Source organism: Mytilus galloprovincialis, chromosome 2 (genome assembly GCF_965363235.1).
Source record: "Mytilus galloprovincialis chromosome 2, xbMytGall1.hap1.1, whole genome shotgun sequence".
Taxonomy (NCBI): domain Eukaryota; kingdom Metazoa; phylum Mollusca; class Bivalvia; order Mytilida; family Mytilidae; genus Mytilus; species Mytilus galloprovincialis.
The window spans coordinates 42,685,121-42,711,582 of NC_134839.1; the positions used below are offsets into that span (position 1 = coordinate 42,685,121).

The 26,462-nt window shown below is 31.5% G+C and overlaps 1 protein-coding gene across 1 annotated transcript; it reads right to left on the reverse strand.

The window, feature by feature from the left end:
* Positions 1–295: 295 nt before the first annotated feature.
* Positions 296–25,471, reverse strand: LOC143063635 (homeobox protein MOX-2-like). The gene is made up of 3 exons (XM_076235881.1): positions 24,720–25,471; positions 8,311–8,480; positions 296–827 (listed from the first exon to the last, which is right to left on the reverse strand). The coding sequence occupies exons 1-3, from the start codon at positions 25,189–25,191 to the stop codon at positions 648–650; spliced, it is 822 nt and encodes a 273-aa protein (XP_076091996.1). The 5' UTR covers positions 25,192–25,471; the 3' UTR covers positions 296–647.
* Between the last annotated feature and the right edge of the window lie 991 nt (positions 25,472–26,462).

Below are 26,462 nucleotides of genomic sequence, written 5' to 3' on the forward strand. Positions count from 1 at the left end.
CTTCACCTTTATCAATTCTAAAATTCTAGAATTATACCAGTTTAAATCGAAGGGTGCTATTCATTTAGGATGTTTAAGTATGCAGCCACGTTCATTTAGTCTCTGTTGTAAAATTACCTAACCTGCGTCTTTTTTTTTTTGTTTTGTACACTTTTTAGGCGTTTATGAAATTTTTTAGTGTGTACATGTATCGTTAATCGTTACGATCCAGCGCCCTCGTACGAAAAATCGTTGACTAATATCTAGACGGTTTATATATTCATATATATGCATAAAGTCTATTTAAAGTGATTCATGAAATAATACATTTTTTTAATAACACGATTTAACATTACAACACAATTCAAACAAATCATTTTTTCTGCAACGTTATATATTTTTCATATGTAACCTTGATACAGCGTCTTCCTTTCTACAAATAACAGGTAAGATGTTTTCAGTATAATTTTCAGATCATTGGATGTTGTCCTTCTTTGTACATTTGTAGACCCATATTCAACGCATTTTTGTATTTAAACCAATATCTGTGCTTCAACTTGATGCTATACGACACATACATTCGCCTGCCTTTTTCACATTATGATACATAGGTTACATCAATTAACGTCATGCCCACTGTATAAAAATCTAAGCTTATGAAACTTGTGTCATGCCGACAAATCACATAAAGTCGTTCTATGTGAATCTTCGATCTCAGAATTAGCGTTTGTAGATGTAATATTTGGAGCCATTATTGGTTTCAATTGTCCATCAACTTTATCTTTCACTAGTTTTGTGCCTTTCACCCTTTTCCATTTCATCCGTCTATTCTGAAACCAGACTTTAACCTACATACAAAAATAAGAAAACTTTTAATAACTTAAAGGATTAAAGAAAATTATCCATTACATGACATTGCAATTGTGTAAAGAATGCTTTGTATACAATCTATTCTAAGGTCATTATGTTAGGCAAAGTCGACTTTAGATAAATTTGGCTATTAATTTTAGGCATTTTTAACATATAGCTCTTCAACGGTTTCGGTACTTACGCTTCGGACGATAGAAATTTTTTAAACGTGTTGTTTACAATTTTTTACTATGACGTTTGTATTTGACACATTTTTGTATTTTGTACCTATAATTGTGTTCTTTACTGAACTTAAGTTCATAACACTTTTTAGAAATAGTATCTGTAAAAGATCGGCTCACTCCATAAAAAGGTCAACCACAGATATTAATACATAAAATAAAGATTTGGTGAAATTATGAAAATTCGCATGCCGTTGACATGTAAAATATTAATTGACTTGAATACCAAAAAAAAACAGTTTAGGCTATATAAAAAAGAAGCGAAAAGGATGCTAAATGTTCACTACTACATGTACATTCCTCAAAACCAAATCGGCAAATTAAAATGAAGGATAAGTCACACAATTGTAATGTTAAAGCAAACTTATTCCAGATAATACATTTTCAGAAAGAAAAAAAGTTATTGTTGTATATTCATTTCAAACTTCAATTGTATCAAAACTACAGATATTATGAATAATAGAGATAGGCCATTTTGTACATATTCCAAGGGGAAACTTGATGCAAAGCGTTATTTTTTACTGTTCCATTGCATTTAATAGAAAAAGAGGACTCTGTGGCAAATAAATCAAGATTTTTATAGAAAATCCACAGCCTTTATCCTTGTACTCTCATATTTGGCAATTTGATGACTGATAGATATAGGATTATTGCATGCAGTGCTAGCATTGATTTCCTTAAAACAAGTTTATAAATGTAGTTATTGGTTAAGACAAGTATAAATATGGCCAAAATCAAGTACACCTTTTAGGGTGCGCTCGACTTTAGTGACTCAGCACGAGGTGTTTTGGAATTTACAGGTTACTTAGAACTTTTTGTAAAAAATAAACACTAGCACATCATAGAAAATCAAGTGAGTAATTTATGTTTCAAATTTTATAACAAAAATCTCTGTATTAAAGGCTGTGGATTTTCTATAAAAATCTTGACTTATTTGCCACAAAGTCCTCTTTTTCTATCAAATGCAATGAAACAGTAAAAAATAATGCTTTGCATCAAGTTTCCCCTTGGAACATGTACTAAATGGCCTATCTCTATTATTTATTATATCTTTAGTTTTGATACAATTGAGGTTTGAAAAATTCGTACAAAAATGGCTACAGAAGGGTACATAAACCTTAAGAAACTGAGAACTCTGCTCGTTTTTTTTTAATCATTTGATGATATCAAATCTTACATATGATGATGCTTTATAGAGGGGCGCAAAGAGAGGGGGTTTAACTGCACGGAAGAACGCGAAATAAAATTGCCATTTCACGATGAACGAACAATTAAAATTGCTTGCACGGTGATCTTTTTATCGATTTCACAAAACATGGTGAATAACGAACCTTTTTCACGGCTGCACGTGAAATAAAAATGTCAAAACACGTTGCACGAAAATAACCCTTTACCACCCTCTTTAAATCAAAATACAGTAATTGAGCTATATTTTCTTCAATATATCTTCAGTGTTAATAATATTCATCATGCTTTAAGAATCTTCATTTATTTCCATATTGTCGGTTTTTTTTAATAGTATTCTAGAAAAGAATAAAAATTAAATTAAATTAACTTCGAATTCTAGCCCGAAAATTTAACAAAAATCACTGAACATACGCATTCGCTACGAGTACTCAAGTTAATTCAAAGGTCGCCGGAGATATCGGAAATTTCCGAATGTATGAGATGTCCAATTAACCGATTGACGAGGATAGCGTGCATGTGCTTGTAGCTAATGTGTGACATTACGTTACGTATCATTTCAGTAACGTCATTGAAATATGTATGGCAACGTAACCATGTGAAAAATATAGATTCCTACACTGCAACAAGTGTATTACGATATTTCTCCACTCGAGACAGTTAAATTTTATTATTTAAAGCGCGAGGCTTGCCGAGCATTTTAAATACAAACCTGTAATTAAATTTAACTGTCGACAGTGGAGAAATATCGTAATACACGAGTTATAGTGTCGGAATCTATTTCTCTGATGGCTTTAATCATTCTTTTTCAAAGGTTTTCAGAAACTTGTGTTCTTTATATGCGACGTCATCAGGCAAGGTCGCCTTTTTTCATGACGTCACAATAGGAAAATTGAGAAGAAAACAAAACATTTTGACGTCATAATCAAATTTCGACTTATCATTTGCCGAGAACAGATTTTTCACTAATGAGGAGAAATATTTTTCTCACACCAGTCAGGAAATGTGAAAATAGCACAAAAATTAGAGAAAACAACGTCTCGGCGCTCAAAGGATTAACGAATGCATGTAATATTTTTTTCTGTCTATAAAGAAATAACATAAAAAAAAAATGTGGTGCACTCTGAATAAACCACGTAGCACCATATTTTTTTATTTTATTTCGAAAAGACGGAAATATATTACATTCATTCCTTATAATTTAATTCTAAATTCATTTTAATCCAGTGTAAATCGCAAAAAAAATGTTTGTTGCCGTCACGGTCACATGACAAAATTATGTCTATGAGTTGATAGACAAAACATTATCAACCAATCAGAAGGCGGTTTCACCTTATAAACAAGTAACATTTCATGAAAGTTGACAAAAGGAATTATACCTATATAATTCTAGTATAACTAAATGATGGTTGCCCAGACATAACGCTCATTCGTCAATCCTTATTTACATCTTTTAAGTTGCTTGTTTTCATTTGAATTTGGGATTTTTTCTTTTTGTCTTTATAGTTACTCATCGCAAAAGCATACTATGCTCTAAACTATAAACGACAGACACACAAATGGCTCCATTTTCTGATATTTGCAGCACAACAACAACACCAAATATGACTCTACAGTTGTAGAGAAAAAAATAACTCAAAGACAAATTCAAATTTGCCGACAGCCCGCTGCACGTGATGGACGCCAGATATAATTGTATACAGTCGTGACATATCATGAAATAAACATATAAAACAGTTTTATTCAATTGGGATTATCATTCACAAATCATATGTAAAATAGGCTAGCATAGCAAAATATTGGAAGCTGTACGTTTGATAAACTACCCCTCATTGATATCAAGGCCGATCAGGAAAAGTGTATTCGGATCAATGCCCCAGCCTATCTTATGATAATGAGGTCTGACCTCGTCAGTACAGTGTACGAAGAACAAAAACATTTGTCTTACAATAGAGATATATAAAACATCATTTAAAATAATGGAGTTGACTCGGTCCATACGACGGCTAGAAAGTGAAGTTACCACACAAAAACCACCTCAAATATGACAACAACTCAGCCCTCCAGATTGGACAGTTCAACATCGGCTATACTGACTGAAACGCAGGAGGTCCGAACATATTATTATCGACTTGATTTATGTTCAATTAAGTTACAACCTTTTTGAACCTTTTAAACAAGAGGCTGTCACAACGACAGCAAACCGGATTTATTAATATTTATTTGTGTCCTGGCAATATCACAAGACCCATTACTGATGAATGGTGAAAGTGAAAATCGTCAATATCAAATTTGACCTCCATCAGTATCAACATCTTAAAATTTGAAAAGCTTAGATTGAATGGTTCATGAGTAAATGCAAAAACGTGAATGGAAACGCCATTTCACAATCTTTCAAGAACCATAACTCCTGAACGGTAAGAGTCAAAATCGTCATTATTGAACTTGACCTCTATTTTGTCATCAGTAACAACATATTAAAATTTGGGAAGCTTTGGTAAAACAGTTCATGCGTAAATGCACGGACACGACTGGAAACACCATTTTTCAATCTTTCAAGAACCATAACTACTGAACGGTACAAGTCAAAATCGTCATTATTGAACTTGACCTCTATTTTGTCATCAGTAACAACATATTAAAATTTGGGAAGCTTTGGTAAAACAGTTCATGCGTAAATGCACGGACACGACTGGAAACACCATTTTTCAATCTTTCAAGAACCATAACTCCTGAACGGTATAAGTCAAAATCGCCATTCTTGAACTTGACTTCCATTTTGTCATCAGTAACAACATATTAAAATTTGGGAAGCTTAGGTAGAACAGTTCATGCGTAAATGCACGGACACGACTGGAAACTCCATTTTTCAATCTTTCAAGAACCATAACTCCTGAACGGTAAAAGTCAAAATCGCCATTATTGAACTTGACCTTCATTTAGTTGTCAGTAACAACATATTAAAATTTTAAAATCTTTGGTTGAACGGTTCATGAGTTAATGCACGGACAACATTTGATTGCCGCCCGCCCGCCGTACATCCCCAAATCAATAACCGACATTTTTGTCACAAAAATCCGGTTAAAAATCTAATGCTTAGCTGTCACTCTTTACGCCTTTATAGATGGTCCTGGAAATGGAGTTTAAGAAGTCCGATACGGATCAGATACTGTTGCATCACGGTGTGATTACGAGTGTTGAGGTATCTAACACGGGTAATGATATCTTAAGTATATTCTTGGTGTAAATAAAAAAAAAGCCTCAAATTTGGCAGTGTTATCAGAGGTAGCAAGATCTCATCTTTATTTTTCTGTCATTATATCTATGGTCTACTTTATAATGCTTATTTTTGTAATTAAATTTTAGATGCAGGAAACATTATTTGTTGGTATTCAACCATGAGATATATTACTTCCACTTCAATAGATATCTGTGATGAATTTGTATATCTGGGTATTTTATTCAGATATAATGGATATTTTACATATACCCAGAAATCATTAGCAAACCAAGGTCGTAACGCATTATTTAGTTAGATAGTAAATTTCAGGATGACTGTTTTAATTTTGAAACTATGCTGTCATTGTTTGACACGTATGTAGCAAGTATTTTGAATTATAGTTGTGAAGTTTGGGGAAATCAAAAATGTGATGATATCGAACAAGTGCAATTGAAGTTCTTAAAACGTATATTAAAGGTGAAAGCATCTCCTGTTAATTATATGATCTATTGTGAGTTGGGACCAAACCCTATGTTTATAGAAAGATATTGTCGAATGTTAAAATATTGGTTTAAGTTATTGTGTACTAACTGATAACTGTATTTTTAAATGCTGCATGTTATGAAGAAATGCCCGAGAGATGTAATAAAACACCAAACGACAAATATAACTGGGCCTGTCGAATTAGAGACATATAATACATGTATGGGTTCCAGGATGTATGGTTATATCATGGTGTAAAACATGTGGATTTGTTTTTAATTGAATTCAAAGATAGAGCAAAGGGTAGCTTTCATAGTGAAATGAACTCATTCTTTGAAGATTCGCCAAAATGTATGTTGTATGCGTATGTATTCGACCCCAACATGTTACAATTTTATTTAGATCATGCTGTAAATTATATTTATAAACCATTTAGAATGAAATTCAAAACAGTGTGGCTGTGGCCATTGATTGACACATTAAATTCACCCATTGACTGGGACAATTTACATGAACGTTTGTCTGTAACGACCACTGTTCACGACGTACCTACGATAGACATTTAAACTGTGGGGTCACCAAAGGTTTCTTAACGCCTTTAATTATAAAATAATTCAAAAAATTAATCAGGAATAACCTTTATGTTTTGATTTATATAATTGATATAAATCAAAACATCGTGTTATTTCTGATTAGTTTTTCGAATTACATTATTAAGGTGTTGAGAACCTTTGGTGACCCCATAGTTTAAGTGTCTTTAAAAAGTACATAGTGAGCAGTGGTCGTTACATACAAACGTTCACCTAAATTGTCCCAGTCAATGGATGAATTTAATGTGTCAATCAATGGCCACAGCCACACTGTTTTGAATTTCATTCTATTTGTAAATACCGCATATCTGCTCACTGTTTGAATATAGAAACTGGTCGATTTTATAATATTGAGAGACATCTGAGACTTTGTAATATGTGTTACAAACAAGTAGTTGAAGAAGAATATCATTTTATTTTAGTATGTGAAAAGTATAATGAACTTCGAAAGACATTTATCAAGCCATATTATTGGAGTAAACCTTCGAATTTTAAACTCATACAACTGCTATCTGTTCATAATGTAAAGGTTCTTAACAATTTAGGGAAGTTTTTATTTCTAGCCGAGAAGGCACGTAATTAATTTCATTATTACAAATGCTTAATATGTGTTATATTTTATCATACTCTGCTGTACTGTTATATGGGTATACTTACTTATATGATTATTTGACTAATTGTTTAAATATAAATATATTTCACTGACGTAATTGAATATTTGTAATATTTGTATTCTATATATATATAAGTTGTATTGTGTACGAATAAAAGATTAGTATTGTCAATCGTAGGCTGGTTCCATACCGGACAAAATCGGTTTTTGCCAATGCAAAGCATGATGAATTCAAAGTGATGTAGCTGCGGTTTAATTAATTTTTCATGAAAAATAATTTCTGATGTCAAAAGTATTTAGCATAACAAACAAATTGATGTAATTAAAAGATTTGAAAACCTTAAAGATTAGTCACATTACGCACAGGTAAATTTGCTCTTTCTGCTAGCTCTTCATTGTAAATGAAAATCAATGTCCCTCATAATGAAGATAACTAAAAAAGGATCTTTAATAACAGGGTCAATTACGGGAATTGGCAAATAGCCTATTAGAGGAGATAAAATAATTAAAAAAAGTAGATACTCTTAATTGCATTGACAAAGGTCCACCTGATAAAGTACTAAAGATTTTTTTATATGTGGATAGAAATTGATAACAGTGTGACAGCGATATTTTCCTTTTTATTTTATTTTGTAACACTTCAAACTTTATGAAAAAGCAAGCGACTATTGTTCTCAAAATTGTTAGCCTACACGTTAAGCAGTTAATCCATTTTAATCCTAACATTGTCTATTTCTTGTTATCGTATATATGTTTTTAATTGTATTATTCGTTTATAGCATTACGTGACAAATTTCATTATTACATGTAGTTTGATTAAGTAAGATTATGTAATACATTTTATATCGTTTCTATGCGAATGGTCAGTTGGATACCAGCGGTCAAGCTGTACGGACGCCGTGCATTTACAGTGACATTCATTAGTATAGAACATTTATTGGAATTACCATTTGTTTTGTCTTTTCGGAATATTTACCGTTGAACTTTTATTGTAATTAATGTATTGCACTATTGAAGAAGTTGTATATAAACCATCGTAAAGCTAAACTTAGTTTTGTTTCATCAGTGTCCAGTGACTTTCCCCCCGAATTCTAAATATAACAGGAACGACGAAAACCCCTGTTATAACAGTATAAAGTTTGTACTTACTTGTCTTTCTGTGAGATCCAAAGCAACTGCTATCTCATACCGTCTTAGTCTCGTCAGATAATTATGTACTGCAAATTCTTTTTCTAATTCTCGTATTTGGTGTTTAGTAAATGCTGTTCGCTCTTTTCTCGGCTTTACAGATAAATCTAGTTTATATGGATCACTGCTGTCTAAAAAAGATAATTGTAGCGAATTCAGTTGTTAATCAATATGATAATGTCTGCTATTATCAGGCTACAACTTGTTTTATAAACAACAGGTAACAAGTTTGAAATTCATTTGACAAACTAAGTGTTTTATAATGTCCGTTCTGATTCAACTGTATTATTAGTAACATTTTGTCTATAAAAAGGAAAGTGTGTCGACATTAAGGGAGAAAGGGCACAGAAGAGGGGGGAAAGTGAAGGTGAACTGACAAAAAGGGAAAGATATTTAAAGAAATTAGAAAAAGGGTCAAGATTAAAGATTGATGACTCATATTGTTTAAGGCTGTACGGTGGCATATATAGTTGTTAAATTCTGTGTCATACTGTATCTTGTTAATAGTTGTCTCATTGGCAATCACACCACATTCTTGTCGTACATATATGACTATCGTCATAAAAACTAAACTGAAGATTTCATATATGAAAAGTATTTAGGAAATAGATGCATTTTTAAAACTCAAACGACTTAGACGATTGATTAATGTTTGTCATCTTATAAAATTGCCTATGAAGTTTTTTTGTTTACAATTATGGATCTTTTTCGGGGGGGGGGGGGGGGGGTCATGATCAATTATTGTACAACAAACACACTTTCTCTTCCATTTAATTACAATAAATACCCCTTAAGCTTTACCAATATAATTTCGGCAAGTTTTGTTACAATTTTGTTTTCTCGTTTATTCCACACAAACATCAGTCTAATTGCTTAATGCCATTCGGAAGTAGGATACTAATTACTAAAATGTCCCATCGAGAATGTGTTGTATTTATATCCTATCCTTCAACAAAAACTGTTTGGGAGCGATATTCAAACAGAAATTAATTACGTTTGGGATGGTTTTTCCATCATATTTTTCGGTTATGGTTATAGAGTTTTCTCACATCTCTAAATAATGAGAAAACCAGTTCTATAGGGACTTGTTTTTGAACGGTATGTTGTTTTCGCGTAGAAATACAGACCACACGTGCAAAGAGACTGAGGTGTAAAGATTTGTTTTCATATATTCATATTCAATATGTAAAACAAACTATTGAATTAATACCTTTACTGTTACGTTTTTCAGAGATACTAGTTGTCGGAACAAACGCAGATTACTGGTTCTACTGCACTGTCAATAACTGTAGTTATCTTATTTTGAAATCCGTTTACCATTACTTTTTCTTTGTATCATGAGAGAAACCGTAGTTCAATGCGTTAGAGAGTTTTCAATTGTGTTCATATGACGGCACATACAAATTAACACGACTTTCTCCAAATATTTGAAAAGAAAGGATAAACTTTGTTTAGATATCGTCTAAACTTTTTAGAGAAAGAGATTCCACCACTTTATCTCGTGTATAACGATATTTCTGCACTCTCGACGGTTAAATTTAAATATTCAATAAAACAAAGCTTGGCCAGCTTCGCGTTTTAAGTTTCAAAATTAAATTGTCTCCAGTGGAGACATATCGTAACAAAGTTAATCTATATATCTATATAGGTCACCGTCCGACCTCCAAAAATGAACAAACCCAATAGTAAGCATTCGACCCCGATATAAAAATAATTATGTAAAACAATTGAAACGAGGAAACCAACGGCTTGATCCATGATAAAAAAAAAAACACCGAAAAACACAACTTCAATCACTAAATTACAGCTAGGCTTCTGACTTGGAACAGGCACATAGAGAATATGGCAAGGCTAAACATGTTTGCAAGCGCCCAATCCTTTACTTATCTAGGAGAGTATAGTGTAAACAGCACAATATAAAGTATAGACACAAACTGTAAAACCTCGTTTGAAAAATCTTGATTCAAATTATCGGCATGAAGCATACACACAAAAATTAAATAACAAAATAGCAAAATGTCAAAGGACTGATCTAACAGTACTCACAGTTATTAAGCTAATTCACACGATTTACAATTAATAAATAGCCTGATAATAAATATAATTATAATCGACATGTGTTTGTGTGTTTGTACGAAAAGCAAAGAACACAATAAGGAAATTTAAAACTTTACACCGGAAAATAATCACGAAAAATGTCTGAAACATGACTTTTTTGTCATCTTTAAAATTCAACAATTGCTCCTAACTTGCAGTTAATTTTATCATCTTTCATTTATCTTTTTTTACTTTCATCAATTTTGCTATATTTTTAACCTTATGCTAATCAAATCTAAAGTTTGGCTAATCTTAAAATAAGAAAAATAATACAGAAATATTGACAAGCATGCATTTTTGCGTAGAATCTTTTGAAGTGGTAATTCCCAAGTGTTAAACGCTTCTACGATTTGATGTGAACAAACAGCATCTATCTTTGTGTTACTTTTGTTTTTCTTTAAGTAAATGTGTTTACCTGCTTGTTACAGCTAAATAAATTTGATCCAACTTGAAACTGCCATTTTATAAAATACTTCGACAAGTCTGATTTATCGTGTGTTCATTTCACTAAAATAATATTCCCAAATGAAAAAGATAAGTTATATAAATCTGTTAAAAAAAGAAGCATTAAAGAATTAATTACAAAACCAGAGCTGCAATGCGTTATCTTTCATCTAAAATATGTGTTGGATATGAAAACTTGTATATCTATTTGACTATTCAAACACCTGAATACGCATAATTTTAATTTCTGTTTCGTTTCTATAACAAGTAAAGTAAAAGCTCTTTTTATTTGGAAAAAAAACCCTACAAAAATGGCGTATAATGAATTTTAAAAAAACTGACCCAACCTTTGCTCAGCTTCCCAAGTTATAAGTCAATCTTTAAACTACAGACTGGATAGCAAACTAGTGGTTCTCATACGACTCTCTATAGATATGTGTTCGTGGATCCCGCTAGCGTGATAGAGTTGCTTAGTTAATAATTTATTTATATATACATGTATGAAAAATATTCAAAACATACTATGTTCTGAATCATTTTTTTAAAGAAATTACCAATTCTTTCAATTACAAAATTTAAAAATTTAATTAAGGTAGTGATACCAGGCCTGTATCCAGGAATTTCCAGGGGGGGGGGGGGGGGGGGGGGGGGTTCGTTGGACTCACAAACTCGACTTTAACCGTCACAATTCGAACAGAACATTGACTTTAACAGTGCTTATTTGTTTTCATCCCCCCCCCCCTGGCTACGGGTATGGATACCACCTGAATGCCCAACTTCGTTTAGAAACACTCGTGAGTCACATACATACTGTACCTATATTTTAAATGCTTAAGGTGGTATGGGAGTATAGATTAAAAATAAAGAGCTGCACCCTATAAGCGCATGATACGCCCGGTGTCCTTTTAGCTTGTCTTTATGCTTTAAATGATTTTTTTTGTACATTAGTTAGGCTGTTTTCTACGATTCTTCAACGAATAAATTTCCTTGGCCGTTTCCGACATTTTTTTTCAAGAAAAAATCCACAACTGTACAACAACAAAAAGAAATTATATAAAAAAAAAACAAAAAAGTTAGATATAAACAAGTCACCATAGTTTCATCATAAACTGCTGAAAGCATTTTTGATTTATTATCCATACTGGAAAAAAGCCTCGTTTATTTTAAGAATAAGACTGCATAACACCAAAAATGTAAAATCTGAAATGTATACAAATCAAAAGGGATCTTACATCAATAGATATAAACAATTCACCAAAGTTTCATAAAAGTTGGTGAAAGTGTTTTTGAGTTATTGTCCAAAAACTGGAAAAATCCCCCTTTTTTAAGTATGAAAATTCATAATTGAAAAACGTAAAATCTGAAATTTATAAAATTTGAACGGTAGCTTAAGTCAACAGATATAAACATTTCATCAAAAGTTTCACGTTTATGAGTGATTGTCCGAAAACTGGAAAATACCCCATTTTTTAAGCATAAAAATTCAAAACACGGAAACGTAAAATCTGAAACTTATGAAAATCGAAAGGGAGCATACGTCAATAGATATAAGCAATTCAACAAAGTTTCATTAAAGTTGATGGAAGCATTTTTGAGTTATTGTCCGAAAACTGGAAAATCCCCCTTTTTTTAAGGATAAAACTTCATAACATGGAAACGAAAAATCGAAATTTATAAAAATCGAAAAGGAGCTTACGTCAATAGATATTAACAATTCAACAAAGTTTCATAAAAGTTAGTCGAAGCGTTTTTCAGTAATTGTCCGAAGTGTGGGCGACGGACGGTACGACGGACAACGGTATACCATAACACGTCCCGTCATAGACAGGCATATAATGATATAATGTGTTCATACTTTGCCAAAACGTAGTATACTGGAAACTGTGATACCTTAAAAAATGTTATAAAAATGATAGGTCACCAAGCATTTTCTCAAGCAACAGGCTGTGACAAAATGACACATGTTGTATGGATTATTCAGGAAAAAACATCATCATATGATTGAATGATAAAATTGTAAAATACAATACGAGAATATAGCTTTATGAAATTGCTTTGAGAATATCAAAGAAAAGATAGGGTCACCGTATGTTTTTTTCCGGCTAACATATAGAATGAAATTCAAAACAGTGTGGCTGTGGCCATTGATTGACACATTAAATTCATCCATTGACTGGGACAATTTAGGTGAACGTTTGTATGTAACGACCACTGCTCACTATGTACTTTTTAAAGACACTTAAACTATGGGGTCACCAAAGGTTCTCAACACCTTAATAAAGTAATTCGAAAAACTAATCAGAAATAACACGATGTTTTGATTTATATCAATTATATAAATCAAAACATAAAGGTTATTCCTGATTAATTTTTTGAATTATTTTATAATTAAAGGCGTTAAGAAACCTTTGGTGATCCCACAGTTTAAATGTCTATCGTAGGTACGTCGTGAACAGTGGTCGTTACAGACAAACGTTCATGTAAATTGTCCCAGTCAATGGATGAAATTAATGTGTCAATCAATGGCCACAGCCACACTGTTTTGAATTTCATTCTAAAAGAGCAAAATGGTAAGTAGTTTTCTTCAGAAAACGTACTATTTTAGATTAACTTCCCCATAAAAGTAAATAAACTTTTAAAATTTCATTAATATTTTCCTCTCAGCTTTTCCAATTTCAAGGTATAAATGCGCAAACCCTATATATTCTTACCTTGCAAATGCTTGGACATTTTTCAGACCGTTTTAGGAAACATGACATTTTCCGGTTTACGGTTTCAGTGATATTGATTTTGCTTAAACACACAAATAACTGTAACAATATCAATACTCTTGTGAAGGTTTACAATGATCGGAGAAAAAATACAACTTATGAAAGAAACCTAACTACCCCTTTGTTTTTACGTAAAAATGGGATAAATAAGTGTTATGATTTTAGTATTTTAAATTTCGGTTCCTATTTTTTTTTAATTTCAAGTCATTTGTAATGAATTAAAACAGAAACTGCTATATTTTATATCGAACTGACTATTCTACGTATACTTATTTTTATGATAATCTATAGAAAAAAATGAGTTGGTACCAACATCGTGCGCAACGTCAAATCTTATTTTAAACATTCGAGTTTGTTGCTGAACTTTACCGGATCAGCACGTGAACAATAAGCGAATTGATAGAGCCATGATCTTCCATTTGTTTATTGAACTTTGATAAAAAAAAATCCTTAACAGTTGTTAAATGATTTGGTGTATATAATTTGTTCTGTTAATAGAACCAGTTATATAAGGTCTTTCCACTTTTCAGCTTCCTAATGTTTAAATCAAACTGTATTTAATTTGAGGTCCTTGGTTTATGAACAGTTACATGTAATTAAGATCAAGGTCAGAAAATTTGTGACTTTCTAGATTTTGGCTTACATTCATATATCCTGGCTTGGGAATACCCCCCTTTTTTTAAATGCCTGGATCCGCCCCTGCACAATAAAGAAGGATGCAGAACTTCTAAATTTGGTTAAGAATTATTCAATTTTCTTGGAGCATATACATAATGTTGAGATTGATTCTCATTTCGAATAAAAACATGTGTTTTATGTTTATTTTGCTGATATGACCGTCGGCAGTCTTCGGAGGTCAACTCAATAGTTAATAAGATGACGTCTAGACTAAAACACACACGAAAAAAACATACATACTGGCGAGCCCATGTCTTGTAAATTATTCATTTTAGACTTTATATAATTAAAATATACGTTTTAGTATGACTTTTTGTTATAAATCAAATATAAGAATTTGAGTTAAATCGATGAACATGAATTTGACAGCCACTACCCATTTTAAAAATAGCATAAATTCTAGATTTTTAAATATTAGCTAAAAATTAATTTTGATTACAAATAACTGTATTCTAAAACGAACATACGAGGTTCTCAGAGCTAATTGGTTAACCGAAAGAAGAAATATACAACTTGGGCTTATATGAATTTTAGTTACTCCATATGTTATGATATACGGACCGTGCAAACGCACATGCGGGCGTATATATGACACTAATGTGAACATGCTTTCCACTAACAAAACACCATCTTGTAGATGTAAAAACACAGTAATTAATATTTATTTAATATAGTGTATTTTCAATTATAGCAAGTGTAGTATAGACATACTTTATTCGTCTGAATACATCCACCCCCCCCCCCCCCCCAAAAAAAAAAAAACCACCAAATGTACCGTTAGTGGATCGTTTATCCAAAGTACATGTATGTGGACAATTGAGGACGAGTTCCATCTGATTCTTGTGTGCTCCGTACTTAAAAACTTGCGGGTAAAATACGCAGTTGTTACGCTACAAAATGTTAACAGTTGACTTTTAAGATTAGAGACAATATTTTACAAACATAATTAACAATCTCTTTTTACATGTTTATCCGATCTCGCAGTTTAAAGTAATTACTGTCTTCAGCACGAGACAATGAAATTCCTGATCTGATAAACGTTTAATCTGATGTTATTTAATTGAGTGATCATACACGCGAGTCGATCAGATTTTAATTAATCTCCACATATCTGTAAACGAGATCGAATAAATTGATGATATGCGTCTTGATTTATGGACCGTGCAAATGCACATGTGGGCGTATGATACTTGACAGTTTTACGAGCATTTAGTGGAATTTGTGTGTCGATTGATGTTTGAGAAAAAAATCTTTTTCTTCGTTACTTTGATTTTTCAACCACAGCCGTTACGGATAAATGTTTTGTATTTATCGTTTACACAAGGTTCACAACTTTTGAGATTGAAGGTACACATGCATGCTTTGATTATACGACCAAATCCTGTTACATATACACTGATGGTTTCGAGTGATGCGAACTTTTGTGAACATTATAATCAAACAAATTAAGAGCATCAATATGTGTATTTGTAGTTTTCCCTTAGTTCAAAAATATTATATAATAGCAAATTTGACCTCGGCCGATTGAATCGGTCTGGTTTGCGTCATTTCATTTCATTGTCTTCGCTAATATTTCTCTGCTGCGAAAGTTCACAGCTAACCCTTATACATATTAATTCAGAAAAGTAACGTAAGTTTTATTATATCCTGGTACATTTGATAACTATTGACCGGGCTTTTAAATCCATTTTCTGAATCAAATTAGACTCGCGCTAAGTCAGTAATTTATGATCGGAAAAGACGAATGAAATGTGGGTTCCATTAGATGTGTACAAGTTCTTCAATCAATTTTTTAAAAGAACAAATTTAAAAATACTTAAAGATATTCGATTTCCATTAAGTAATTATCTATCTTCATATATAACAGTACATGATATATAAAAGAGGGACGAAAGATACCAAAGGGACAGTCAAACTCATAAATCTGAAACAAACAGACAACACCATGGCTAAAAATGAAAAAGACAAACAGAAAAACAATAGTACACATGACACAACATAGAAAACTAAAGAATAAACAACACGAACCCCACCAAAAACTAGGGGTGATCTCAGGTGCTCCGGAAGGGTAAGCAGATCCTGCTCCACATGTGGTATAAGGCATGAAGATGGAATTGTTACAAATCGGCTGAAATATCTATTGTAAGGGATCCTACAAATTAATGTGATCAGTCACAGAAATAACAAGAAGTAATTGTAACAGGATGCTGTTACGAAGTCTCCCAAACAAAGCTCCCATAATTCGCAATGCCCATTGTCCCATATTTCATTTGATTTGTCTTATATTGTCCCATACAAGAATTAATATAGTTTAGGGGTGGGGATCTCGACTGTTTACAAGTTTTCAAAAAGGAGGGGTGGGGTGACCCCCAGGGACTTCACCTACATTTCATTTATTTTTTGTTGTTGTCCCATGCAAGAATATAAATGGTTTAGTGTTTGGGGATATCGACCGTTTACAAGTTTTGAACATGAGGGGTAGGGGTTGACCCCCATGGAGTTCTATATTTTGTTTGATTTGTTCAATTGTCCCATACAAGAATATATATGTTTTAGAGGTAGGGATCTCGACCGTTTACAAGTACTCAAACAGGAGGGGTGGGGTGACCACCAGGGACGTCACCTATATTTTATTTGATTTGTTTTATTGTCCCATACAATAATATATATTGTTTAGGGGTGGGTATCTTGACCGTTTACAAGTTGTCAAATAAGAGGAGATGGGGATGACCCCCAGGGACATCTATTTTATTTCATTTGATTTGTTCCATACAAGAATATATATATATATGGTTTATGGGTGGGGTTCTTAATCGTTTACAAAATAAAAGCACATTCTCAAATTGAAGGGAGTGGCGGTGACCCCCAGGGATCTAACATATTTAATTATATAAGTACGTCTGAACCAGTGACAACTCTATAACAGATTTATACATCGGATCACCAGCAGTATATAAACATATATATAAGATTGAAAAGTTTAAAATTTTGTCCACGCTGTGCACTATTTATTTATTTATATGCTTTATTCCAAAAGCAATACAGTTTATAGGTATCAAGTACAATTAATTTTACATAAAATATAGTAAACATCAAATAGTATAATAAGGTGATTCCTTAATGTACAATTCATACTGTTTAAAACATATCTTAATTAACATACGTTTACTCTCAAGATATTGACCTTTTTTAAAAATCATTGCTAAATATAAAATCTTTCTTGTAAACAAACGAGACACATTTTTATGCCCGCAACTGAAAGTTGGGGTCACATTGTTTTACTGTTTGCCCGTCCGTGTGTCTCATTATTGGCATATATACATGTAGCTTTTCCAGATAAATTGTCGTACAGTTTGAATGCTAGGAAGTTCTCACTTACATGTATGTAGCTGGCTGTGTGTAAAATTGAAGTTGGGCAAGTGGTCGGGGTTTTAATTTTTATCGATGTTTGCGTTTTAGCCCTACAACCGTGTGTCCACAGAGCTTGTTAACCCTCATTTTAAATAAAACATTTTTATTAGAAACAGCTTATGGTTATTTTTGTTTTTAATTCATTTAGAATCACAATGGGAATAGTAAATCTGATGCTTCGTACAGAGAGAGTGCCACAGTATTTTAGAATTCGAAATAACTGTATTAAGATTACTTCAATTACCCATTTAAGTTTCATTTTGATTCAGTAATTGTAACTTGATAGACAGATCAATAAGTGAAATTGTTGACGTCCTTGGGTTTCATGTTATTCAGAATGTTATACATGTTTGAGCATTTCCGTGTAGTTCACTCACATTTCAGTGTTGAATATTGTTCGTGGTTTTTTTTTTCGAGAGCAACTTCTAAAACGTACGTGTTTTTCAACAAATGGTCAGGGTTTTAAAGAAAATGCGAATAAGAAAGTAGATATAGTCAATATCTTGGGCTTATAAACAACTTTTTCTACAGTTTGTAGCTGTTTTTGTTCATTGCTATTAATTAAATTACCATATTTGAATATCGGTAAGATAAAAGTATCAACTTCTTTTTATTTTTTATTTTCATTTTTTCATACGACAATACATTGTAGATATGCTGTAAAAACTAAATAAACTTCATATTTGTAAATCAAAAATACTATATTCTTGACAAATGTCAGATGGAAGACATTAATATAAATATTAAAACCTTCAGTGACAAATACTAATAACGCAACGTTTTGAATATTTTATTTGTAATCTTCAGTTATGTGGGTCACTTTATTACTAAGACTTTTCTACATCAGGAATAGATTTCCTTAGCTGTATTTGGCAAACTTTTAGGAATTTTTCGTCCTCAATGCTGTTCAACTTCGTACTTTGTTTGACCATTTTGAAATTTTTTGATTCGGGCGTCACTGATGAATCTTTTGTAGACGAAACGTGCGACTGGCGTAAATATGAAATTTCAATCCTGGGGCCGTGTCAACGAAGCTGTCATAGGACTAGGACATGTCTTAGGATGGTCTTAGAACACGTCTTAGTCCTAAGTCAGGTTAACGAAAATCTCCTAAAATAAGATATGTCCTAAATTTGGTCCTAAAGTTAGGATATACAAATAGGTGTCTTATGATAGTCCTAAAGGTTACAATGTCCTAAAACGTAATAAAAACAACAAATATAGCACAAACTCAATACTAAAAATACTAATACAATATTGAAAATATCATACTGTTATTAGAATTGAATTAATAAATCAAAATATTTTCAATATTTGTTAAAGATTCAATTGTATTACATTAAATTATTTCGTGTTGTTTATTTTGAAGCCTAAAAAATACTATCATTATAAGCAACATATTTTGCGACTAACCAAAACGGTGCAATATTAATTAAAATATGGTAAAAAGTTGATTTTTTTTTTTTAACTAATCCTGATTCGATACATGTAATGAAATCGAGTGGACTTAAGTACAAAACTAGTTTATGTACTAAAATTGCAGCACGAATATCGCATTTAACAAAGTTTTGTGACTATTTACTTTTGTTTTCGTAGCAAGTGCATTTATATATTTTATCATATTTAATAACGTATTTATTAGTATTACGATAAAACTTTAACTTTTATTTTGCGTTAATTATTTCCATATAAGAGTAGATACTAACATACCATTAAATCTATGACATAGAAATCTCTACATATTTTTTCAATTAAATAAATGTGTTAGGATCATCGTAGTTGGGACTGTACTAAGACAGCTTTGTTTTACATCCTAAGACTTTTCAGACACGTCCTAAGACCATCCTAAATAATGTCCTAAGACATATTCTAGGATACTTTCATTGGCACGGCCCCTGGTATCTTTTAGGCGCAAGTCAAGTAACAAAGATTATGTGCTTCCTTTTATATACTTAGTAGTATGAGGCATTTAAAAAACTGTCAAATCCTTTATATTTGATTCGTCATTTGGTTAATATTTTAAGAATTTGTGTTTAACAACACGGATTTTTTTTATTCTTGTTTGTGCATTTTTGGGTTGTTAGTTGAAAAACAAGGAAATAAGACATTTTGAATAAATTTCATTACATGGTTATACTTTTCTGATAAAAACCTACTGTATCAATGAAGTTATATTGAATCATAGTCTTTGGGTATACTGATAATAAACACGCAAAGATACGCCTGGCTTTCCCTTTCTTATCTTATATTTCTGTTTATTAATAATAAACGTACGCATTTCACTTTCTCTTTCGTGCGTTTTCATGCCACGTATTTCCAGGATGACGCTATCTATTTTCGGCCAGTGACAGTTTTATGACAAATAAACATAAATTTGTTCCTCCTCAACCCTGAAAACAATCTGCATCTTAGAGAAAAAAAATCCCCTGATTTTGCATAATATTTTTTTAATCATGCAACATTTGAGATGCTCTATTCTAAATATTTAATTTAATTTTTATTTAATTAATGTTGACTTTCTGTTTTAGAGCCGTATATTCCATACCTCTCAGTTTTAAGCAAACTATTGAAATATTATGAAGGATTTCAAACAAACAAAATTGTAGACAAATAAAGACAAACAATACCTGCAAGCAAGGACAATGGTTAAGGGATTAAACGCGTATACAAACACTCACATCCCTTTTTCGCCTATCTAATCACTGCTAATTTTATGTCGTTAAAGTATATGCTCTCAAATATTTGAATTTGTTTTTTTTTTCGATACCTTCAAGACTTACTAGATGAAGGTTATTCTAAGAACGTGTTGTACAAATATTATTTGATATCAATATCATAAATTTATGTAAAAGAATTTAGTTCTACTAACTGAACTTGTTCAAATATTCGTTTTCCTTTTTTATGAGGCTCGAGGGTATAATTTTTTTTTTTTTTTCATTACAAATTTTATAAGTAATTATTAGTTGTTACTTTATCATATGGAACAACAATCATTCAAAAAAATCAATTCGTTTTGGACCCAGATGACTTTTAAAATGTATATATCATTGAAAAAAGCTCCAAATTATCTCCCTTTGGTGCAAAATGCCGTTTTTTTTTGCATTAAAATTGAAATATCTTTTTTAACTCATCGGTGACCTATATTTTTTATTATTATTTTCAAATAAGCTGTACTTAAACTAAACTATTGTAAAATTTGAGCGATTTCTGTAATTTCTTTCTTTTTTTTTTATTTCGATATTACCTCTATTTCTCCTATTAGTTCAACAGAAATAAAGTACTTTTACAAAAATGTATGCTTCTTTCGAAGGCAGATTGTGAGCGTAAATGAACGGTGACCCCATTTTTTATTTTATTTTTCTATTAAGTATAAGATAAAGTTCAATTATAAAAAAATATAGCGAAATCCTGATGAAGAAAAAAATTTGATTTAGACCCGCGAGGCTCCTTAAGGGCATACGATACAGTTACAGGGGAGGTAATGACGTTTCTAACGTAAATTGTTATTTTAGCGACGTCAGACTATGACTTATCGGGAAAAGATTCAGTTTTCGACTGATTTTTAACATTCAAACTTATTTAACTTGAAAACGAGTTCATGGACCCCTCTTTTTTAAAATGCCATTTGGTTTGATTACGCGAGAAGATTATGTGTGCCAATTTTCATGAAAACGTAAATAGTGCAATTTTTTTAATTTGATAATTATACAGCAAAAAATTATGTTTTTTCTCTAATTTTTGTGCCATTTTCACATTTCCTGACCGGTGTGAGAAAAATATTTCTCCTCACTAGTGAAAAATCTGTTCTCGGCAAATGATTGGTTAAAATCTAATTGTGACGTTGAATTTACTTGCTTTCTTCTGAATTTTCTTATTGTGACGTCACGGAAAAAGGCCACATTGCCTGGTGACGTCACATCAAAAGTACACAACTTTCCTCAAATCTTTGAAAAGGAAGGATAAAAATCACAAGAGAAACAGATTCCATCACTGTTACTCGTGTATTACGATATTCCTCCACTCTCAACAGTTAAATTTCAATTATTTAAAAAGCTCGACAAGCCTCGCGCTTTAAATATTAAAACTTAACTGTCTCGATTGGAGAAATATCGTAATACATTTGTTGCAGTTGTGGAATCTATATTTCTACATTCATGAACATTTGATAAATATGACTTATTACTGAATAAAAAATGTATAATTTTTTAGGATACTTATAAAATACAGAAATTACAAATTATTTAACAAAAAACAATTTGTGTTTATATTTTAAAACAAAAAAGTTATGTTTTTCTTTCGAAAGGGAAAATACGGCCACAAATCCGAATTTTGAGCAAATATACAAAATTTCGACCTCATTTTACTCAAAAAGTAGCACATGAAGGTATAATTATATTTTATTATTTTGAGAATGGAAATGGGGAATGTGTCAAAGAGACAACAAATCGACAAAAGAGCAGAAAACAGCCGAAGGCCATCATTGGGTCTCCAATACAGCGAGAAAATCCCGCACCCGAAGGAGTCTACTTTTACGGAAATATATACCTTACTTTTCCGAGAAAATAGTAACGATTCAGGAAAAAATAAATTATTACTTTTTCGAGAAAATAATTAAGGAGTACCTTGAACTTTGTCGTAAATGTATGCAACAACTGATTGTAGCAGCATGAAATTTTTGTAACAGCAGTATGCATTGCACATTCAAAGTCAATACGATCTACCTCGGGCTGGAGAGTTAGTCTTCGGTTAATGCACACATCAATAAGCAGATCCCACATTTGGATGCAAAGTGAAAGTAACGCAAACACAAGAGGAATGTAGTTACCATTTTACACCCATGTATCGAATAATTAACTGTGCCATCTATAAAAATATCAGTTATTTCATTACATAGACGATCATAGAAATTAGAAGTTGGTGAAACATGAAAATAAAGTAAATAACGATTCCGACATCATCATCTTTTACTAAGGTGAAACTTTCTGTTTTTGTTTTTTTTATATCTGGTAAATAATTGTAGATATAAGATCAGAACCTTTTTTGTATAAAAATATGAAATAAATAATTTATCTAACATATATTCAAATATTCATAATTTACTGCCAGGTAAATTTCCGGAAAAGCAATAAATACAATTTCTGGAAATGTATACTCTAAAGGTTTCCGGAAACGTAATATTGGAACTTTGAAAATTAGCGAAATGCAATACGCTCGCATATTTGATGCAGGAGTGCAATTTTTTACTAAATAAACAAATTGAAAACAAGCTCGGTGACCTATAAATCTTATTATATTTTTGAACATATACTTCATTTTTTTAAAGTACAAAAAAATGAATCTTTCATGTTTTGTTTATTCTCTAATACCACCTTAACTTTTTCAATATGTCAGTCATTTCACAAAAATATCAACAAAAGTATGCTTTGCAGATGCTAACCTGACTTGAAGATATACGATCTGTATATATCTTTCTCATTTGCCAAATGAAGTGTTCAAATATCAACATGTTTAAAGAAATGTATTTTAATTGAATAAAGCAATGTTTGATCTCCCTTTAGCATTTGTCATAATCAATAGATTTTAATAAAGTAAAAAGATTTTATTGTCTATTAGTTACAAACAAAATTTTGGATAAATTATTTTGATTAAAAAAAAGTAGTTTTTAAAGAAACATTGCAACAAAGACAATCGGCTGAAAGATGTGGGCAAATATAGACGTTCACAGGACAACAATTAGACAAGTGTTTTAAAATACCAATTTCAAGTTTGTGAATAAATTACTAGAAAATACCATTAATTGACAATATTCAGATGGTATTAATTCCTCCATTCACCATTCACCAGCCAGTATTATTTAATAGAAATCGCATTTTCTGAGGGATATTATGTATAAATGGCATATGAGAGTTGACCATTTCAATACAAAAAAGAGACAGGGTCGATTTCCAATATAAAAAAGACGATGTTGTTTAAATTGGTTGCCAAAAAGAAATTTATTAACCACCAGAGACAAAATTGCGTAGGGACACTTTTCATTAGTCATATTTTACAATGTCACAACTCAATGTGTTTATTGTTTGTTATGTTCTTTTTAACATTGAATAAGATGATGAATAATAATATAAGGCTCATAACTACAACTTTAAGACTTCCTGCAAAATATGAGTAAGTATTCAAAATTGTATTCAGTATACATTATAAACCATAAATATATCAGCTGGTGTGTATTACCCTTCTGATACAAGTCCCGGGTGTCCTCAAAATACACTGAAATGTGTTTCCACTACAACGTGTATATTTTGCAGTTTTTAGTTTGTTTTGTGATTATACTCGTTGTTTATGTTTAAAATCACAATTGCTTTAACATCAATGTGTTTGAATGAGTATAATTGTTAGATTTTGTGGATATTTTTGAGTGTTGAAAACGTTGTAAATATGTTTTTGTTTTTTTATATTTTTCTACTACTTTTCAGCTTAGATAATGCCTTCGTGGGTATAATAATAGCAGACAAAATATCTTTGTCAAATCATTTCAAATTCAAAATGTTTATCTAGAAAATGAATATTATTCTCAATTCTATCATAGATGTAATATTACATCTATGATTCTATATATCCAACAATAATACATCTATACATCCATATACATTTGCAATATATATGTATATAAATATTGTTCACAACGGATGATAATCTCTGTAAAGTTTGGAAATAACAAATTATTCAAGTAATATAATATGATTCATAAATATATTGATGTCATACATGTACAGAACATTATCAGTATTTATATTATTTTCATATAAAACATGCACATTTTAGTGCGAGTTCTAGTTTTGCGACACTACTAGAAAAAGTTTCAAGACTTTATGAGCTATTTTTTAAATACTAAGTAGCAATATACCACTTAAATGGTTATAGCGTCGTTATTTTTATTTTAAAGAACATGCACACTATAAAGATTTATACCTCTGTTTTTATTTTCCTTTTTATCCATGTCATCAGATAGGCATTGGTCAGATGGCGAAGGAGGACATGATGAAGGACCACAAATCCCGGTATTATATGATTCTGAATTGTCACAGTTTAGTCCACTACTGGAAGAATTTGGTCCTAGTAACCGTTGCGGTCCTGTATTATTATGATGAATAGATGTGCCATATTCACGTGAAACCGGGAAAAAACTTGACGGCGTTGTATTTAACGTCCTGTTAAAATTAAATCCTGTAGCATAAGGTCCAGACATGAAACCCCAATCACTGGGGTATGAAGAATAACCAAATCCTGAAGGTGGGGTTATTCCAACCCCACCAGCTGGAGGGTGCATGCAGTCAAAAGCACTATTTCGTTGAAAGAATCGTCCCATTGCGCTATAGCCCAAACCACTGTCAGAGCAATTTGTGGAAGAATTCGGATTAATTCCCCGTTCTGTTTCTTCCATTATGTAGGTAAGAAAACGACAATTCCTAATTTCTCGTCATAAATCTATAGTTAAAACGACGAAAATGAGTTCTTCAGATGTAGTCTGAGCAGACGATAATAAGTCAAAAACAGACGATAGGATAAAAAGTTGTTAAACCGTCACTGAAATTTGATGAGCCAATCAAATCACAGTGTTAGCACATCTCCTCTGCTGTTCACGCGATTTTGTCAGGATGGTGCATTGATAGGCGTTGAATTTTGATGGGAGCAATTTGTCTTATCAAGCAGCACATATCTCTAATTATGTAAGATTGATAAGAGTCACCTCTCAGACAAATATTTGCATTCATCATACGTCACGTTTAGTTTTTGACAACGACTACATGTATATTCGAATTTAAGAAAAGAAAACACAAAAGAATTATCAGCGCAAATGAATTTTATTTTATACGAGGAATAAACAAGATATTAAAATGTTCATTTCATTCTAAATTGATATCTATGACCATTTATTTTTACAAAATCAATAAAAAAAAATTGAAATAAATATAACGCCTACGAACAAAATGAAACTATTCCAAATAAATGTAAATTATTGTCTTTTGTCGTTCGTGATATGGTGTGTGTTAATTGCCATTAGTATCTTCTCTATATTTCTCATAATTATTCTGTACTTTTCTTGTAGTACTGTCTAATATTAAACACAAAGCCGTGTTTTCTTAATTAAGAGGCGTAAACAAAACTTAGTTTTAACAATCATTACTTTATTTCTCAATTTATAACAAGTCCACGAAATGTGCTTCACTTATATAAAATGGTGACTTCTAGTACATCTATAGTTTATTCACGACGCACTTCTTTCGTTTAAACGTGGGATACAACAGACAGTTATGTAGCATTGTGTTCGTACTAAAATGGCGTTACGGGAAAAGGATAATTTTCATCAGACAGCAATCCAGAAACATTTGTAAACTAATCGTTAAAATCTATGAAAAAAAAATATTAAATTATAAGCCAAATGAACTTAAATACTAGTATACATCTCTGGTGTAAGGTATTTATGTTTGTTTATTTTGATTTTTCTTCTGGTTCTTTTTACAGTTTTTTTTTTCTCTCACCAAAACAAACAGTTGAGTAGCATAATTCATAAAAGTTCGTGTATGTACATTTAAGCTAGTTTTTCACGTCCATGATTTTTTTTTCGTCCCCTTTTCATTTCGATGCAGACGTTATTTTATTAACGAAATTCAAATATATGAGAATACAACTTCATGTTGATAGTGGTGTGCA

Bases quoted from the DNA above. Each gene is read 5' to 3' on its own strand.
- LOC143063635 (XM_076235881.1), bottom strand. From the start codon at position 25,191: ATGGAAGAAACAGAACGGGGAATTAATCCGAATTCTTCCACAAATTGC. The intron at 8,481-24,719 runs GTATAAATCTTT...TATCTTTTTTAG, and splicing joins AAAGGAAAATAAAAACAGAG to ACAGCAGTGATCCATATAAA. The intron at 828-8,310 runs GTAAGTACAAAC...TTTTGTATGTAG, and splicing joins TGGATCTCACAGAAAGACAA to GTTAAAGTCTGGTTTCAGAA.